Source organism: Trachemys scripta, chromosome 2, assembly GCF_013100865.1.
Source record: "Trachemys scripta elegans isolate TJP31775 chromosome 2, CAS_Tse_1.0, whole genome shotgun sequence".
In the NCBI taxonomy this organism is placed as follows: domain Eukaryota; kingdom Metazoa; phylum Chordata; order Testudines; family Emydidae; genus Trachemys; species Trachemys scripta.
The window spans coordinates 174,656,654-174,673,359 of record NC_048299.1 but is presented as its reverse complement, the minus strand read 5'-3'; the positions used below and the strand labels follow the sequence as shown (position 1 = coordinate 174,673,359).

Here is a 16,706-nt window from a genome sequence, read left to right as displayed (position 1 = left end):
CAGGGGGCAGGAGTGTGGAGAGGGATCGGAGCAGTCAGGGGACAGGGAGCAGAGGGGTTTAGATGGGTTGGGAGTTCTGGGGGGGGCTGTCAGGGGGTGGGGAGTGGTTGGATGGGGCGTGGGAGTCCCAGGGGTCTGTCTGGGGGTGGGGGTGTGGATAAGGGTTGGGGCAGTCAGGGGACAAGAGGCAAGGAGGCTTAGATAGGGAGTGGAGTCCCGGGGGGCAGTTAGGGGCAGGGGTCCCAGGAGGGGGCAGTCAGGGGACAAGGAACGGGGGGAGGGTTGGGGGTTCTGGGGGGGCAGGAAGTGGGAGGGGCAGGGGCGGGGCTAGGGCGGGGCTCCTCCCGTCCTCTTTTTTGCTTGTTGAAATATGGTAACCCTAGTGTATAAGAAAGATGATCATTTGTATCAGAGTTGCTACCACTGTTCTACAATGCAACAAAACTTGTATAATGTCGTGTAAGGAGTCAGTTGCAAAGTTATGATTTGCTAAGTATGATTATCCTGTTTATATGCATGTATCATCTCTGTATCTGAAGTTATGAATATTGACTATGTACTTGTATCTTAAACCTGTGTTGTATGCCTGGGTGACAACCCCAGACAGAATTTACATTAGGGCGAGACAGCTACGTGTTGATGGCCTATCAAGGACACTCCACTCTCACAATGGACCATTGAAGAAACTCATCCTGTTCAGATAGCTCTTCCTGAGAATGGCTCAGACAGCAAACGAACAACGGCTACCCCCTGTGATTCAGCAAAACGTTTAAAGGCATGTGATGTGCTCATGTGACCATGGACTCCATCTTGAGCCAGTAACTTTCCACATACATGGACTGTGAGCTTTGTTGGGGACAATAAATTTCCATGCACATGGCAAAGGATATAAAAAGACCTCTGAGACACCTCCATGTTGCTTCTTCCCTGCTCTAATTCTCTGGGCTGTGAATTTACAACTAAAAGGAGCATCCTGAACTATGGACCGAGGACCTTTCAATCTTTTGGAAGTTACCAAAGAGACTTTTACAAGCCAACAGTCTATTCCATCACTGCTACAAACCTGATAAGGATTTTGCAATCATTTGTATGTATATGATTAATAATATAAAAGTTATAAATGATTACTCTTTAGTTAGTTACTAAGAATTGACTGACAGTTTGATATTTGGATAAAAACTGAGATCTGGGGCTATGTGTGGGGAGGTGGTCAGGGGTGTGGCTCTTACCTGGGGCTCCAAGGCAGGGCAGGACAGGGGGCCTCTGCACACTTCTGCCCCCAGGCACCGCCCCCGGAGCATCCCATTGGCCGCAGGGGCGCTCGGGGCAGGGGCAGCACACAGAGGCAAGCCCCACCCTGCCCCTGGGCAGTACAGAGGGGCCAGCAGCTACTGGAGTGAGCCGGCAGACGCCACTCAGCTCCACTGCGCTGCCGGGGCCCCTAAGCAGGGAGTGCCCAGGCGCGGCAGGTGAGGCCAAGGGAGAGACCCGGCCCCAAAACCGCTGGAGCCCCACGGGCCAGGAGTTTGAGACCCCCTGTTATAGCGTAAATCACCAGCTTTGGGGATGGTCTGCCCTATTACTTGCAAGCTGCCATGAGTCTAGCATTCTTAGTGTGGCCCATCAAGGCACCTGGTCACAGAGCCATATTGGCCTCCTACGATTCTTCCTATAGGTCCTTTGCATCGGAACAGGTTGCAGTTGTATGTTTAATACATTCTCTTTGAGAAATTGCCAGCTCTCCTGAACTCCTTCATCCCTTTGATTTTCTTCCCAGGGACTTGATCTGCTAATTCCCTCAGTTTGTTTAAATCTGCTTTTTTGAAGTCCATTTTCCTTACTCTGCTGCTCTCACGCCTTCCTTTCCTTACAATCGTGAAATCCGCATAATTTCATAATCACTTTTACCCAAATGCTTATTGTAGCAGAAGCTAAGGAAATCAATAGGCAACTCTTCCTGATCATATTTTCAGGGGATCTCCAGGACGTTATTTGTATACTTTGAAGTTTTGGAAGAATGCTGTAATAGTCTGCATTTCACCTAGAATACTGATTTCATTATGGGCTGCATGCCATTGTTTCTCTTTGTACTACAAAAAAAAAAATCTTGTGCCCTTATTAAAATCTGCCTCGCCACAGAATTGGTTCCATAATTGTCACATGTAGTATATGGATTATGTTACCCTTTATCTTCTGATGCTACCAAGATCTTGTTGATAGTGTTGGTTTATTTTAATTTATTTTGAGGAAAGGATAAACTTGTCCTTAAGACGAGTGAGTTCAATAGTACATCTAAGCTTGTCAGAATTCAATTTTCTTTTAATAATTCTGATGGATAGTATTGATTCATTTACATTTTCACAACTGCACAAAGTTATGGCTTTTAAGGATTTTTTCCCTATTTTCATAGTTGCAGGAAATTCTAGGGGGAGGAATCAGACAAATTAATGACTGTAAATGTTAAGATTTATAAATCTTAACTTTTTAACTGTTCAAACACACATTGTCAACCCTTCAAAATATACCAAATAAATATCCTTAAACTTTAATAAGTTCCCTATCAGCATTCTTACTTTGCCTATCTGTAAATTTAGATTATCATTGGAAATATTTTGTCAGTTTCTGTATATGATGAAACAAACATTTACTGCCATTTACCAACAAAAAAAAAATCTATATTAGTCTTTGAAGGATTAGCCTTCCTTGATTATCTCAAGCACCCAATTGCTGAGGTGGTTCACTCCCAGATGAGGGCGCACCCTGAAACACCTCTCAGAGGGATGGAATCAGCCTAGAATTGAGAAACTAAACACAAAAACACAAGTTGAATTGCTTTCTAAAGGAAGACCAAGGCTGGGATTTAATTCTCAAAACAGAATGGCCTCCTCCTAATTTGTGATCTCAATACTGGAACCTGGATGAGCAAATTCTTCAAAGGGAACACCTGCTGAGATAAGATAATTTGAAGAGTCTCTCTTCCTGGAATGAGGGAGGGACTTATTCTTGTCTAAAGATTCAATGACTGCTTTGTCTGTATGCTTACCTTACCAACAAAATATATGGCAGGATATCAGAAGTTAGCCTGAAATATTCCAATTTCTTCAAGCAGAGCTGTAGTTGCCCCTCAGACACATCTTTGAAAGTTATGAATAACAGCAAATCAGTCAGGTGCATTAGCCCTGAAAAAGCTGCTAGGAAAATCTAGTTTAAAGTAGATTTTATACATTTTTGTGCACTCTCACAATTGTCTCCTAGATGAGAACAGACCTGCACAATAAGATTGCAGCTAATACTCAGCACTGAGGCTGTTGTATCCAAATTTAGTCTGTGTGATGATTTCACTCTCATGTCTGTGTGTTTGGCAGGAATACTCCCTCAGCTGGTATTATTAGGCCTTTTACTAATGAAGCTGCAGGCTTCACCTTAGCCAGAGTAATGAAGATCTTTTAGTCCTTAGACACCAATGTGTCTTCACAGGGATTTCCCACTCCCCCTTAATTACACCTTCAAACCATGTAAGGAAGAACTACACAGCATTCCTTCAACTTTTCAGGGTGTTTTATTAATGTTTCATTTTCTAAAAACATAAGCACGTATGAAGTTAGATTGTGCTTAATTCTGAGAAGCTTAATTAAGAGTCTCAGGTATCTCACTCAAAATCCTAGCTCTAGAGATTCAGCCTTCTCTTTAGAAGATCTAGAGGGGAGACTCACATGAGAGGTTTTAAGACACTGTGCTGCCCCTTTAAGAGCAAAATGTGAAGCAACTGCCTTCACCAGTCCTTGGGACAAATCCTTGAGAGGAGGGGGAGAGCACATTACCAGGGAGATCAAAAAAGAATCTGCGGTAACATATCCTGCATGTCTGCCCCCTAAGGAAAACAGTAATCACATTTGGCTAGATCTACAAAGGGACTAGGGAGACAAGGTGGGTGAGAGAATATCAGGAGATCTAAGGGACTTAGGATCAGGCGCCCTGCCACCCAGTGGAATCAATCCTCAGCCCCACATTAGGTGTCCAGACTTCCTATACAAAGCATAGGCAGTTAGGCACCTAAAAAACAAGGGATTCGTAAAAGCCTGCACACAGAGCAGGGAGGTGCCTAAGCTGGCGAGCAGGAAGTGTCAAGGAAAAGGGTGCAAACAAAGCCCTGCCCCTGAAACTCAGTTAGGCGCCTATCCCTGCTTGGGATTCACAGCTATGACCCCTCCCCTGAAATTAGAGACCTACACCAGGTCAGTCCTTTTGCAAAAAAAGAAAAAGAAAAAATGGAAGTGGTGGCGGTTCACCCCCTCTTATGCCCAATAGTTAAAGCACTCACCTGGGTGGTGGGGGATATCCCCACTCTGCCTAATTTGGAGCAAGAACTTGAACTCATGTCTCCTAGGTGACTGCCCTAACCTAGGAACTATAAAGCTATTCTGGGGTGGGTGTCTCAGTCTCTCCTTTTGAAGCTGTTCTACTTTGCATGAAATACTTAAATACTCCTTGGAGCAGGGACTGGAACCTGGGTATCCCAAGAAAGTGTGCTAATCACTAGGCTATAGAATCTCTCTCTCACCCAATGAATTTTTAAATATTTTATATAAAGAGGAGGTAGATAAATCTCACAAAGAAGGGGGTCTGAATCACTTCACCTCGTGCTGCTGGGTCCAGGCTGAGTGGGGTGTGCCAACACAGAATGGGGAGGGAGCCAGAGCCACTGGAAACAAATGACTCACTAGTATTAGAAAGGTTACAGGAACTGGCACCTTTAATGGCAGCTACGGCCTTGTAAGAAAGACAGCTTGTGAGAAGGGGAATATTTTGTAGCCTTTTCAACCATCTCAGCACAGAACCTGCCTATGTGTTGGCTGGGAGCAGGAATCTCTCTGAGTACATGTGTCTGTTTAGGAGTTGTGAGGACAAAACCCTTGAAGACAATGAAGAAAAAGTTCAAGTTTACAAATCCTGTAAAGGCTCTACTACAAAGGGAGACCTATCATCTGTCATGTGTGCCATTTGGAGGAAGAGAATTCTGAAGAGTTCTTCCTGAGGAAAAGTCCTATGCTCAGAGCACAGATATGCTCAGCCACCCCATGGAGATGGGGAATGCCCACTGTGAAGACTGACATGGAGGCTACTGAGAATTATTCAGTTCTAAATACCCATAAACTTTGAAATACAAGACAGTGGTAAGTGATACTTGCTCAAATTTACAAGATGAAATAAATATATAGTATAAACCACTAGGAGGCAGAAGAGTTACACTTATGAACTGCATTCTGTAGGTGATCATTTTAAAGCTTTCAGATACATATTCTAAAGCAAAGTATACAAGAAAGTGGTGATAGAACTAAATTTAGTACATTTTAAAGAAAAAAAAAGAATACTGTCAGTATTCTATCATTTTCTAAGATTCCTCTAATTCTCCCTCTACTAAAAGCAGCCTATCAGATGCTCTTAATATGGCACTGATTTGAAAGTTGAAGCACAATCAGGTTTTTCAAAAATGTCTTCGTTTACAACAGTGATTCTACTTTTCAAAACACTGAAGATCATAATTCTCTCAAATACAAACAGCATATATTCTAGTACACAGTTATTCTATGAATTAGGATATGTGAGCGTGCTCCAGCGGGCACTGTATTCTGTCCCCTCCTTCTGTCCTGTGCCATCCAACCCGTCCCCGCCCCATTTCTGTCTATTCCTGACCCCTCAATTCTCATCCCAATCCCATTTTCTTCATTTAGCCAATCCGTCTCCACTCCCCAGATTTCCCATCCCAGTCCCCTTGCCCAGCAGTCCTAAATTTCACTCATCCAGACTACAGTAACTCCTTGCTTAATGTTATAGTTATGTTCTTAAAAAATGTGACTAAGTGAAACGATGTTAAGTGAATCCAATTTCCCCATAAGAATTAACGTAAATGGGGGGGGGTTAGGTTCCAAGCTAATTTTTTTCACTAGACAAAAGACATTATACACATATACAGTATAAATTTTAAACCAGTTCTAATCAGAGAATTGTCTGGGGACCTGCTCATGAGCTCCCTGAGCTTCTCCTAAAGCAACCGTGTTGATATCAGGTGGGACATTTCCCAGGGAATGCCTTGCTGCTAAATGATGAGCTAGCACTCGGCTGAACCCTCAAGGGTTAACACATTGTTAATGTAGCTTCACACTCTACAAGGCAGCACCAAGGGAGGCAGGAGACACAATAGAACAGCGGCTGCAAACACTTCTCTGGGGAAATAGAACATGATGATGAACCCATGCTATCCCTCTGGAGCGCACCACTCTTTCCTCTGAATGGCGCAAGCATGGCTGCACAGGTATCTACTTTCCAAAGTGCCAGGCTGGGGTGGGGGGTGTGCACTCAACTCTGCCCCAGGCCCGCCCCCACTCCACCCCCTCCCCAAGTGCATCCTCTCTCTTCCCCCTAGCCTCCTGACCGCCCACGAAACAGCTGATTGTTGTGGGCGGGAGGTGCGGAGAGGGAGGGGGGAGTTGCTGATCCAAGGGGCCGCTGGGGTGTGGTGGAGGGGCGCTGCCAGCCTACCCTGGTTTCAAGCCCCCACGGCCAAACAATGTTATAAGGAAGCACTGCAAAACTTTAAATGAGTATGTTCTCTAATAGATCAGGGACATAATGAAACAATGTTAACCGGGACGATGTTAAGTGAGGAGTTACTGTACTTGTCCCAGTTCTCTCTCCCAATCCCATTGTCCAAACAACCCCAATTCTCCTTCCCCATCTCCTCATCCAATCTGTATCACCCCCACCATTACCCCATGTTTTCCCATACCCACTGGCTCCCAGTTCTAATCTCCTACCCCAGACTCCCTTGCATCTCGGTTCCAATCCCTGTGTGTGCGCCCCTAGCTACTTGTCCCAGTCTCTGCCCAGCCTGTCTCAGTTCTTCACCCCACACCCCAGCTTCTGGCCAGATGTGTTTCCCCTCGCCCCCACTGTCCTCAGTACCAATCTCTCTTTCCACCCCCAGTTCCTCAGCCAATATCTCACTCTCCACCCCTCCCACACACACCAATTGGGTTCTAGTTCCCACCTCCACCCTATTTCTCTCTCTGGCTCCCAGTCCCATTCTCCTTGCCCAGCCTCCCACCCTACTAATAGTCCCAGCTTGTCTTCTGCTCCCTCTCTTCCCACACCCTTTGTTAGGCTCTGCTGCAGGCTGCTTGTCACAATCTAGTCCATCCAGCCCTGAAGATCCATCTATTGCCCCCTTTGCCTTCGAACCAAAAACAAACAGTTTCCTCCTCCATGGCTGCCTAGCCATCAACAGGAGTGTCACTGACATCACAGAAAGGAATCTTCCTGTTCTCAGTTCTGTTGCCCAGACAGACTTGGTCCACAGCAGCCCCAAGCCGCAATTACTGGGAAAGTCCCGCTTAGTGTCAGGCTGCAGCATGCCCAGTACAGACAGAATCTTTGGGGGAATTTAGTTGCTGAAATTTATTAAGTCTCTACTAAGCATGTACAAACTGCATTTTTTCCAAAGGCTTATAACTTGGCCAGCCTTCAGCAGATTTTCATAAAGGACAGCAAAAAGGCACATCCCTGAAACAAAGGCTACCCTCCTCCTAAATTTCAAGTCACAGCTCAATGCCTGGGAGCACAAGCACTTTTCAAAGAAAAGGTTACCAAAATTGTTTCGCATGGTCAAAACAATATTTTTCCCTAGCCTTGTTCTTGGAAACGGGTGAACCATTTTGGCTGAAATTTTCCAAAATATTCAGCATGAGGCAGACATCAGCCATAGAACATTTCTGCCCAAAAGGTTACTGTTCAGAAAAGTTGTAAGCATCTGAAAAACAGATCTTATAAAGGCACTTGTTGGGCAGCCTTAGTAATAGGCAGGGCTCGTAACAATGCCTATGATAAGACCAACACCTCTAACGAAAGCCTAGCCCTGCACTCCCCAAGTGTCTGGGCTATTGACACTATACCCACAATTTTTGTAACTATAGCAACCAACAACAATGTACAATTAAAAATACTCCTGCTTTTATTTTAGCTACCAGCTGAGGTGACTCAGATTAGGGGATTCTCTCGCAGAAATGCAATTTACAGATAAATTCTCTAGGAGTGTGCAGATTCAATAGTTGAATACACTCAAATTATGTATGATAACCAGCTAGTTTTCAGGCAACTGTTACAAACATAAGGATTTAAGACATTCTATAAAACAGAGAAATCTGTTAGAGTAAAAATAGCTTTATAATTACAATTCTCAGAACAGCTGAATTGTCGTCAGTCCTCTGTGTTTTGTTATGTGACTAATTTTTTACAATGCTTTTTACACCTGTTAAACACATCACACACAGCTTACCCAGATTTGCTGTCATGGACTCCAGATCTGCTAAAAACCCTGGAACTTGCTGGAGTTGTTCCTGCAGCTCTATTAGACTACTCCTCTTCTTCTCCCAGTGTGCAGAGAGCATCACAACTTCGCTATCCACTAGCTGTAATATTTACAACCAATGATAAAACTTAGTTTGTATTTACTTGCAAAATAATGATTATTAATTCATGAACTTCAGCTTTATGAGCATCTTGATTGATTTGTATAATCCATGCAGTCACAAAGCCTATGACTAGAGCAATGAAGTTTCAGTGATGAGAGAGGTTCACAGTATGCTTTAGTACAAGTTGCGGGCGGGGTGTTAAAAAAATGTTTTAGTTCAATATGGTCTAACAGGAAGTCTCCATAAAATGTAGACTTTGCTATTTATTATCAAGTATTTATTTCTACTCATTTCAGGAATAAACATTTATAAAACAGCTTCTCTGAAGATTCTGGCCCTCCTCTCCCCCAAGTTTAAGCTCTTAAGCATCTTAATACCCTGTCTTTCAGGGTGGAGTGATTTAAATCAATCAGTATTTAAATCAGCAAGCAGAAAACGGATTTAAATCCTCTATTTTCATCTTGTTTTATATTTGTACTTTTTAGTTATTTTTGATTCTCAATGATTGGTAACCATTAAAACATGTTGATTTGCAACAAAATATAGCCTTTACACTAAATTGTGCTTCATTTTTCTTAACCAGGTACACTGCTTAAATCCATCAGTATAGATTAAGTATACTATATAGCTTTACATACATTTATTCAGATTCTTAATTTTTATTACGTTATGCATCATTTCATTTTTTCCCTTCTTATTTACTAGATCATGTTTAATTTTATTTATGTCAAGGTCTACTTGGATCGAAATTCAAATTAAATTAAAATGGACAAAAACAGCATTTTAAAAAACTTATTAGTTTACTCCTAGGAGAATTCTGTGTCACTGCAGGCACACAGAAACCTGTCCCCTTGCAGATTCTCTCTGCATTCACGCAGAAAAATGGTTTCTGTGTGGAAGCAAAGAGAAGCTGCACCAGTGCTCACTCACCCATCCCAGCAGTGGGAGTGCATCTGGTTGGGTACCCAAAGCAGCCGGGGAAGAGTCACTGCCCAGGAACATTAGTCCCAGCTGGGCAGGGTGAAGAGGGGGTGGAGTTCCCCCTCCTCTGCCTGGAGCAGCTGGGGCTGGGTCAGATCAACCCCCCAGAAACCTCCCCCAGCTACAGGAAGCTCTTCAAAGCGGGTTGGGGGCAGGGCTGGCAGGAGGTGAGGCTTGGCTGGGGGGCTGGGTGTGGGTCCAGATGCATGGGGGTTGAGCAGACAGAGGAGCAGCTCACCATACAGTGACCCCTCCCCCCCACACTTCCTGGTCCCATTGCATCTCAGCCATGGGTGGAGAAGTCACTGTACGGAGAGCTGCTCCCCTATCCGCCCAACCCCCATGCATCTGGACCACCACCCTTCCCCCCGCCCCCCACCAAGCCTCACCCCTCCACACACCTGGAAACCCCCCATTAACCCCCTCTCCTGCATCGGAGCCCTCTGCACCCAGAACCCAATTCCCCAAGCCTCACCCCCTGCATCAGGAACCCTGCCACACCCAGACCTGCACCCCACTGAGCTCCAACCAGCTACACCCTGGCCCTCACCCCATCAAGCCCCACTCCCCTAGCACCTAGACACCCCGCTGAGCCCTCCACACCCAGACCCACCCTGAGTGCTAACCACTTCCCCTGAACCCTGCAGATGCCCATTCCCCCTGCAACTAGAACCCCCAACAAGCCCCTGTGCATCCACATCCCCCACACAGAGTTGCCTGCACCCAGATTGCGCCACACAGAACCCTAATACTCGAGGGAATTGTGTGCCAAAATTTTTTTAAAAAATTAGAATTCTGCAGACCATTTTCAATTATTTTGGTAATTTATTTCAAAATACTTGTCAGGAAATAATTGAAAATTGCATGATTATATTGTGTTATTTTGACAAAGTACGCAGAATTTTAATATTGTGTGTAGAATTTTTATTTCTTGGTGCAGAATTCCCTCAGGAGTATTAAGTTAAATAAAACTTCCCTAAATGTGCTTGATACATAAGAAAAGGTTTATCAAAACATGTTCTACTTTTAAAACCAACTGATTTATTAAGCAAAGGGAGAATTATCTATATTAAGTGAATTGAACAGAATGTTTCTGGTCACCACATCCTTCAACATTTTAGAACTAGTTGATCTCATTCTCCCAAACCTAGTTTTTATACATAGATTGGAAGAAGTTTCCCTGCTTTTTCAGCTCCAACTGGTTTCTTAACTCTAAATGAACTAGATGAGTAAACCAAAAAGAGGAAAATATTCTTCTGCAGGTGTAAAGACAGGCTACTGCTATCAAAAGCTGTTTTAGCACTTAAACTTTGATTCCAGGTGCTTAGCCAGGGATTTCCCCCAGTGCAGTAGTAGACTCTCTTTACAACTTGCAACAAAGATGTGCTTAGTATTATTTTTATTTAATTTACATTTAAATAAATTATAAATTTAGGCCTTAACATAACGGTCATAATTTCACATTTATTTTTAAAAAATAAACCTGTATTTAATTTAAATTTTAAAAATCTGATATTTTTATTTTAAAACATTAATTTTTATCTGCCCTGCTGCCCTCACAATTAAGGACGGAGAGCTCCCAATTCACAATTCTGGGTCCTCTGAAGGAGTCCTCAAGGAAAGAAACGTGAGATTCCGGACATTTATAAGGTTGAAAAATATGCAGCTCTAAAGTTGTTGTTTTTTTTTGTAAGTCCTTCAGACCTCTAAACATTGTCAAGGAAAAGAGGGCACAAAATAATCTCCAACTGCCATCATATCATCTTTAAAATATAAACAATACAATGCTCTATGTGAACACAACTGTTGGAATTATTAATATTTGAAATTAATATGGGAAACCAAACACTAATTTAATCATAAATTCCTTTACTACATTCAAAGGCCAAACGGTACTTATGCAATAACTCTAAACATGCCTAAAAAGCCTAAATAATAAGCGAACAGTAACCAAAACACATAAGTATCTTGATCAAAAAATTTACAAACTCAGGCTAAACCCAGAGTGCTTAAACCCATATCGATCGGCTCCAACATGGTCAGGCAGGTATTAGCAATGAACCCTTTAAGACTTTACTTTTTATACCTTAAACAAACAAGTGATGTCATTGCCAATTACTGACTTCAGCTAAAAAAACAGTTTGAGACAGTTCACCCTTATTTCCAGTCTTAATCCAGATAAGGTTTACAACCTCCTTTCTTCAAGGCCTTTCCTCCCCTCCTTTTTGCTGTACAACAGTTTCCCATTGCACCTGGGTTCACATAGGCTTTAACACTGGTGCGTGGGTTGGGGAAGGGCCGTGTTGGCTCATGTTAGACAGATTCTGTTTGATATAAAACCATCTTCAGTCACCCCCACTGATCAGAGGCTCTCTTTTTAGAAACTTCCCCTTATCTTATTAGTTATTCTTTGAACCAGACATACTCCCTATTTTATTCCTTCTGGCCTTGTAGTTCATTGTTTTCAAGGCCTTCCTTCTACTTGCTAGTCAGGGCCTTTCTTTACAACACACACTTCCTTAACCAAAATCTTAAGCTAACATTAATTTTATACTTCTCCTACAAAAGGATTCTCAGTACTGGATACAGGGTTTTATCTAGAGGGGAAAATATCATTTAAATATGAAGTTGTAAGCTGGAAATGTAACCTAAATATAACACTTTTCCAGCACTCTATGATTAAGGAAAATAAATATAATAAAGCAACGAAGCTTTCTTCACATATTGTCATGGGGAAAAATGTGAAAAACTTCAGGCATGACAGCTCAAAAATGGTCAAAGCAATTTTACAGAGCAGTGGGGGTAAACCTTTGACAGCAGATGACTGGACTCGAAGACCAAAGAGGTTCCTTCCAGTCTTATGTTCTAAATATCAACATTTATAACCATATTAACTATTTTGCCTCAGTTTAATCTTATGTTATAAGCCTGCTTTAGTCTTTACTGAATTTTAGAGCTATTTATAGTTTTCACATACATGATGCTTGGAGAATAGCAGCTCATATTTAAGTTTGTAGATGCTTGTTTTATTAAATTAAGTGTTTAGGCTAATGACAGAAATTCCTAGGAGAAAACTGCTTTTTTCCAAATTAGTGATAAGGAGAAAAGCTTCAAGAATACCTTCCCTTTGTTAAAGGATAGGAAGATATTCTTCTTCTAGGATTTCAAAGAGAAGTAGTGAATAGTAACAAATTTATCAAGGATACCTACCTTTGTTTACACCTACAGCAGCACGTAGAGTACAGGAATTACAAGTGTAGCTACATGCTGCAGTGAAAGGCTCTGGAAGCAGGAAGACAACAGGGCACTACACTGCCAAAAATATCAGTGTATACGTGTGGGGCACTGCTTGGAAACGTAGAGAGCTCGTGAACAGTATATACCATGGGGGAACAGGCAGGTATAGCACTCTACTCCCCTAAGGCACGCCTCACCATGTATCCTGCTACTTATACCCCAGCTAGCGGGGCATGCAGTGTCTGTACATTACATACTACCACAAGTGAATATGTACCTTAAGTCACCCGTCTGGTATAGTGAGGAGTTTTTTTAATCTGAAGCAACAGACTTTGTAGGAATTTTGGAAATTCTGCTTCAACTACTACCTGCTAAATACAGTAGAACCTCAGAGTTACGAACACCAGGGTTACGAACTGACCAGTCAACCACACACCTCATTTGGAACTGGAAGTACACAATCAGGCAGCAACACAGACCAAAAAAACCCAGAGTTATGAACAAACTCCATTCCTGAGGTGTGTGTAACTGAGGTTCTACTGTACTGGATTAAATCAAGTAAAAATAATCATCTAATTATCCAACTGTAATGTAATTTGGTCTCAAAATACTGATATTTATTAGTAAAAATAAATAAATAAATTTTTAAAAAGTTTCACAGCTCTTCAGATATTTTAACAGATGTAATTTTTTTTTTTTACCTCTCCAGCTTTTGCACATTCCTTAGCTCCTTTGTGAAGGGCCACCCAAGTGTCTTCATACCTGAACAGAATAAAAATTAAACTTTTGTGATTATGCTTACCATAAATTCAGTCCCAACTCAAAACAAACATTATGAATGTTGGTGTTTCATCTTATCTGTGTATTTCTAAATGCAAATTTCACATTAGTAGCGTATTTGTCCCAGTTGAAAACTTTGCATTTGCTGCTTAGTGCTCCATGGATTTCTTAAACTGCTAATTAACCCGACTAGAAAACACAGCCGAGTCATATCTTCATAACTGTACAGAAAAAAAAAAAACCTAAACACACTAGTGGAAACACTAGTCCCACGAGGAAAGCAATAAAATACTAACATTAAAGATCTTATAATTGTATGCAACACAAATAGCATTCTGATTAGGATTTTTTTTTTTTTATTTTTTTTATTTTTTTTTTTTAAAGGTATACGTGCCTATGGAATCTGCGCTCTAGTACATACATCCATGTAAACTTTTACTGGAACACTCAGTAAGACCATTGACCCCAGAGTTATTTAAGCAGCTCTTCATCCATACAGTGACTGTTTATTACAATGCCAGGTGCACTTCCGGATACTGCAAATATAAACTATTATTTTTATTAATTATTTACAGTAGCACCTAAAGGCCTGAACATTGAGGACCCACTATGACAAGTTCTTTTGGGCCAAAATACCTAAGATATACAAGTATGTATAAAATAAATCAGAGGGAATTATGGAAGTGCCATATGCATTTTCGTAGGCCAGAGTGGATTGATTTATATCCAAGTGATTTAAATCACCAACTTTAATCATGATTTAAAATCAAACAGTAGAAAATCTTGAGTAAATAACTAAAATACAAATTGATTTAAATCAAGAGGTCAATTCTCATTGGTTGGTAACCATTAATTTGCAGCTTGATTGATTTGCAGCTAAATATAGCCTTTACACTAAATTTGGTTCTTTTTTGCTAACCAGGAGGACACACTATATCTATACACATTTTTACACTTTATGTTAGAACTGAATTATGCATATTTCTAATTAACTCTTTGGAATTTTTCCCTCCACACACACTCTTGTGATTTGTGTCAAGCTGTACCTGGATGAAAATTAGAATTCAATTAAAATGCATAAACATAGCATTTTCTAATGATTATTAGTTTAACAAAAGTAATTTAGATATGCTGGACATCTAAGAAAAAAGTTTATCAAAACACATTTTGCATTTAATGCTAACCAATTTATTAAACAAAAGGAAGAATCTGTAGTAGTAAGTAAGCTGACAGTGACTAGAAACAAAGGCCAAATGCACAGAAACTTAGGTGCCTCAGTCTGGGTTTAGGCACCACTGTGATTCACAAAATGCCCGCATACCCCTGGAGATGCCTAAACTCACAACGCTTAAATTTTCAGGGGAAGAAAGTCCCAAGCTTCTGCTGCCTCACTCTAGGTACCCAGATGCCTATCTCCCACCTAAGCCCCAGAGCAATGCATGAATGGGGGAAGAGAGGCATTCGCTTGCCTAACTCACATGCGGGACCTCATCCAGTACGTGATCTCAAAGGCCATTACCAGATCAGGTCCCATTCAAAATCTGGTCAGAGGAGGACTAGTTCCAGAAAGATCTATATACAAGGTTGGCATAGAAGAAAACATGAAAGTGTTTCTGGAAGAAATAAACATATAGGCAAAATGACTAACATAGTTTGTGAGGCACAGCAGTTGACATGATAAAGTACAAAAGGAAGTCAGTAGGAAGGACCTACATTACAAAAGAACTTGAAATGGTAAGTACCAGAAGCTTGTATATGGTCTACTGGAGAAAGGAAATCCAGCAGAAGAACTCTATATTGCAGGGGTGGCCAAACTACCCCAAAACAGTCTCAATACACAACAACTAAGATGCTGAATAGTGGTCCCTCTATTTTTATCCTGCAGTGTCACAAAAAGTTTGATGAACTTTCTAAATCCCCTGGCCTAGTTTAAAAAAAAAAAAAAAAAAAAAAAAGTACTGCGGGGGTTTGGTATTCCCACACCCAAACGCACACATATAGGAAGTATGGAACCGATCTTCTCCAAAGACAGATTCTGGGGGGAAAGGGTAGGAAATTAATGGCCTGCTTAAGGACAAACTCAGTTACCACTTACTGGAAGCAGGTTTCAGAATATCACTTCAGACTCAGAGGAAGAGAAGATACTCAAGAGATACTGTAGGCTAATTTAAAGCTTTCACTAAAAGCTTTTTATTTTTAAAGCAATAGTTTTTACAGGATTTTGTAAAGCAACTTCTAATAAGTTTCTTTAAAGTAGTTTTAAAAGGTGGCATGAGAGCCTCATGAAAAAAGGGTCACTTAAATAACAGGGACCAAAAGAACTGGATTAAAGAGATATCAGGTGGGGGGGGGGAGGGGAGAGAGAGAAATCACATCTAACATTTTTCTACCTTTTCCTACAAGCACTACCCAATATAAACAGGGCAGAAAAATAACTAGAAAAACAAATATACTGCATTTTAGCAGGGTCGCTTTCATAAGTTTTTATAAAAGCCCAAATTAATAAGTAAAAAGAAAGCAATCATTCCATTTTTAATTTCTCAGACACTGGTATTAATTTTATTCAGAGGTTCATTAATGGAGTGAAATGGATTTGACCAATTTCATTATGATTGGACAGTAATGGAAATAGTGCATGGAGGTAGTAATAACTAGGAAACATTGGACAAACGAGCAGAGAATTTTAAATGGCAGTATGAATATGTTTGTGTCTTTCCTTGAGACATGGCTTGATTCAGTAGATTTCAACTGTAATTATTCAGAATTATTAAACTCATGATCAGTGGGTTTAGTGAATTTATATTTTAAATTTTTGAGAAATCTTAGTCTGAATAAGAATACATCATACCCTTTTAAATGGCTTCAACATATAAAGCAAAAATAAATAGTATGCAAAATAGGCAATTTTAAGTGGTTGAGTGTCAAGTAATTTTATTCTAAAAGTAACTGAAAGTTTATACTATAGACTTCAGAAACAAGAAATGACAGAGCAGACCTCAACTGCCAATGCAGGGAAGTGACTCCTATTTCAGTCACATGGGGTTCTTCCTATGCCTTAGGGGACATCATAATTAATTATATTATTAATTATTAGAGAAAGGAAAAGAAAAACTTAAAATACCTCAACAGAACAAAAACAATGATTGCTTCAGTTGTAATCTCTTCCGTATGTCTCTCTGTGGAGACCTTTCAACAGAAGTTACATCTTTGAATGTGGGTCCACCTCTGGCAGGGACTCTC

General features: G+C 41.1%; 1 protein-coding gene across 4 annotated transcripts in view; it reads right to left on the bottom strand.

Annotated features, from left to right (window-relative positions):
• The window catches only part of DTNBP1 (dystrobrevin binding protein 1), a 159,192-nt gene that overhangs the window by 125,744 nt on the left and 16,742 nt on the right, over nucleotides 1-16,706 (bottom strand). For all 4 annotated transcript variants that reach the window (XM_034762368.1, XM_034762367.1, XM_034762366.1 and 1 more), the window contains exons 4-5: nucleotides 13,388-13,448; nucleotides 8,333-8,465 (exon numbers count right to left, since the gene is read on the bottom strand). In XM_034762368.1, the coding sequence (XP_034618259.1) occupies nucleotides 8,333-8,465; nucleotides 13,388-13,448 (194 nt within the window). The remainder of the gene's footprint in view (nucleotides 1-8,332; nucleotides 8,466-13,387; nucleotides 13,449-16,706) is intronic.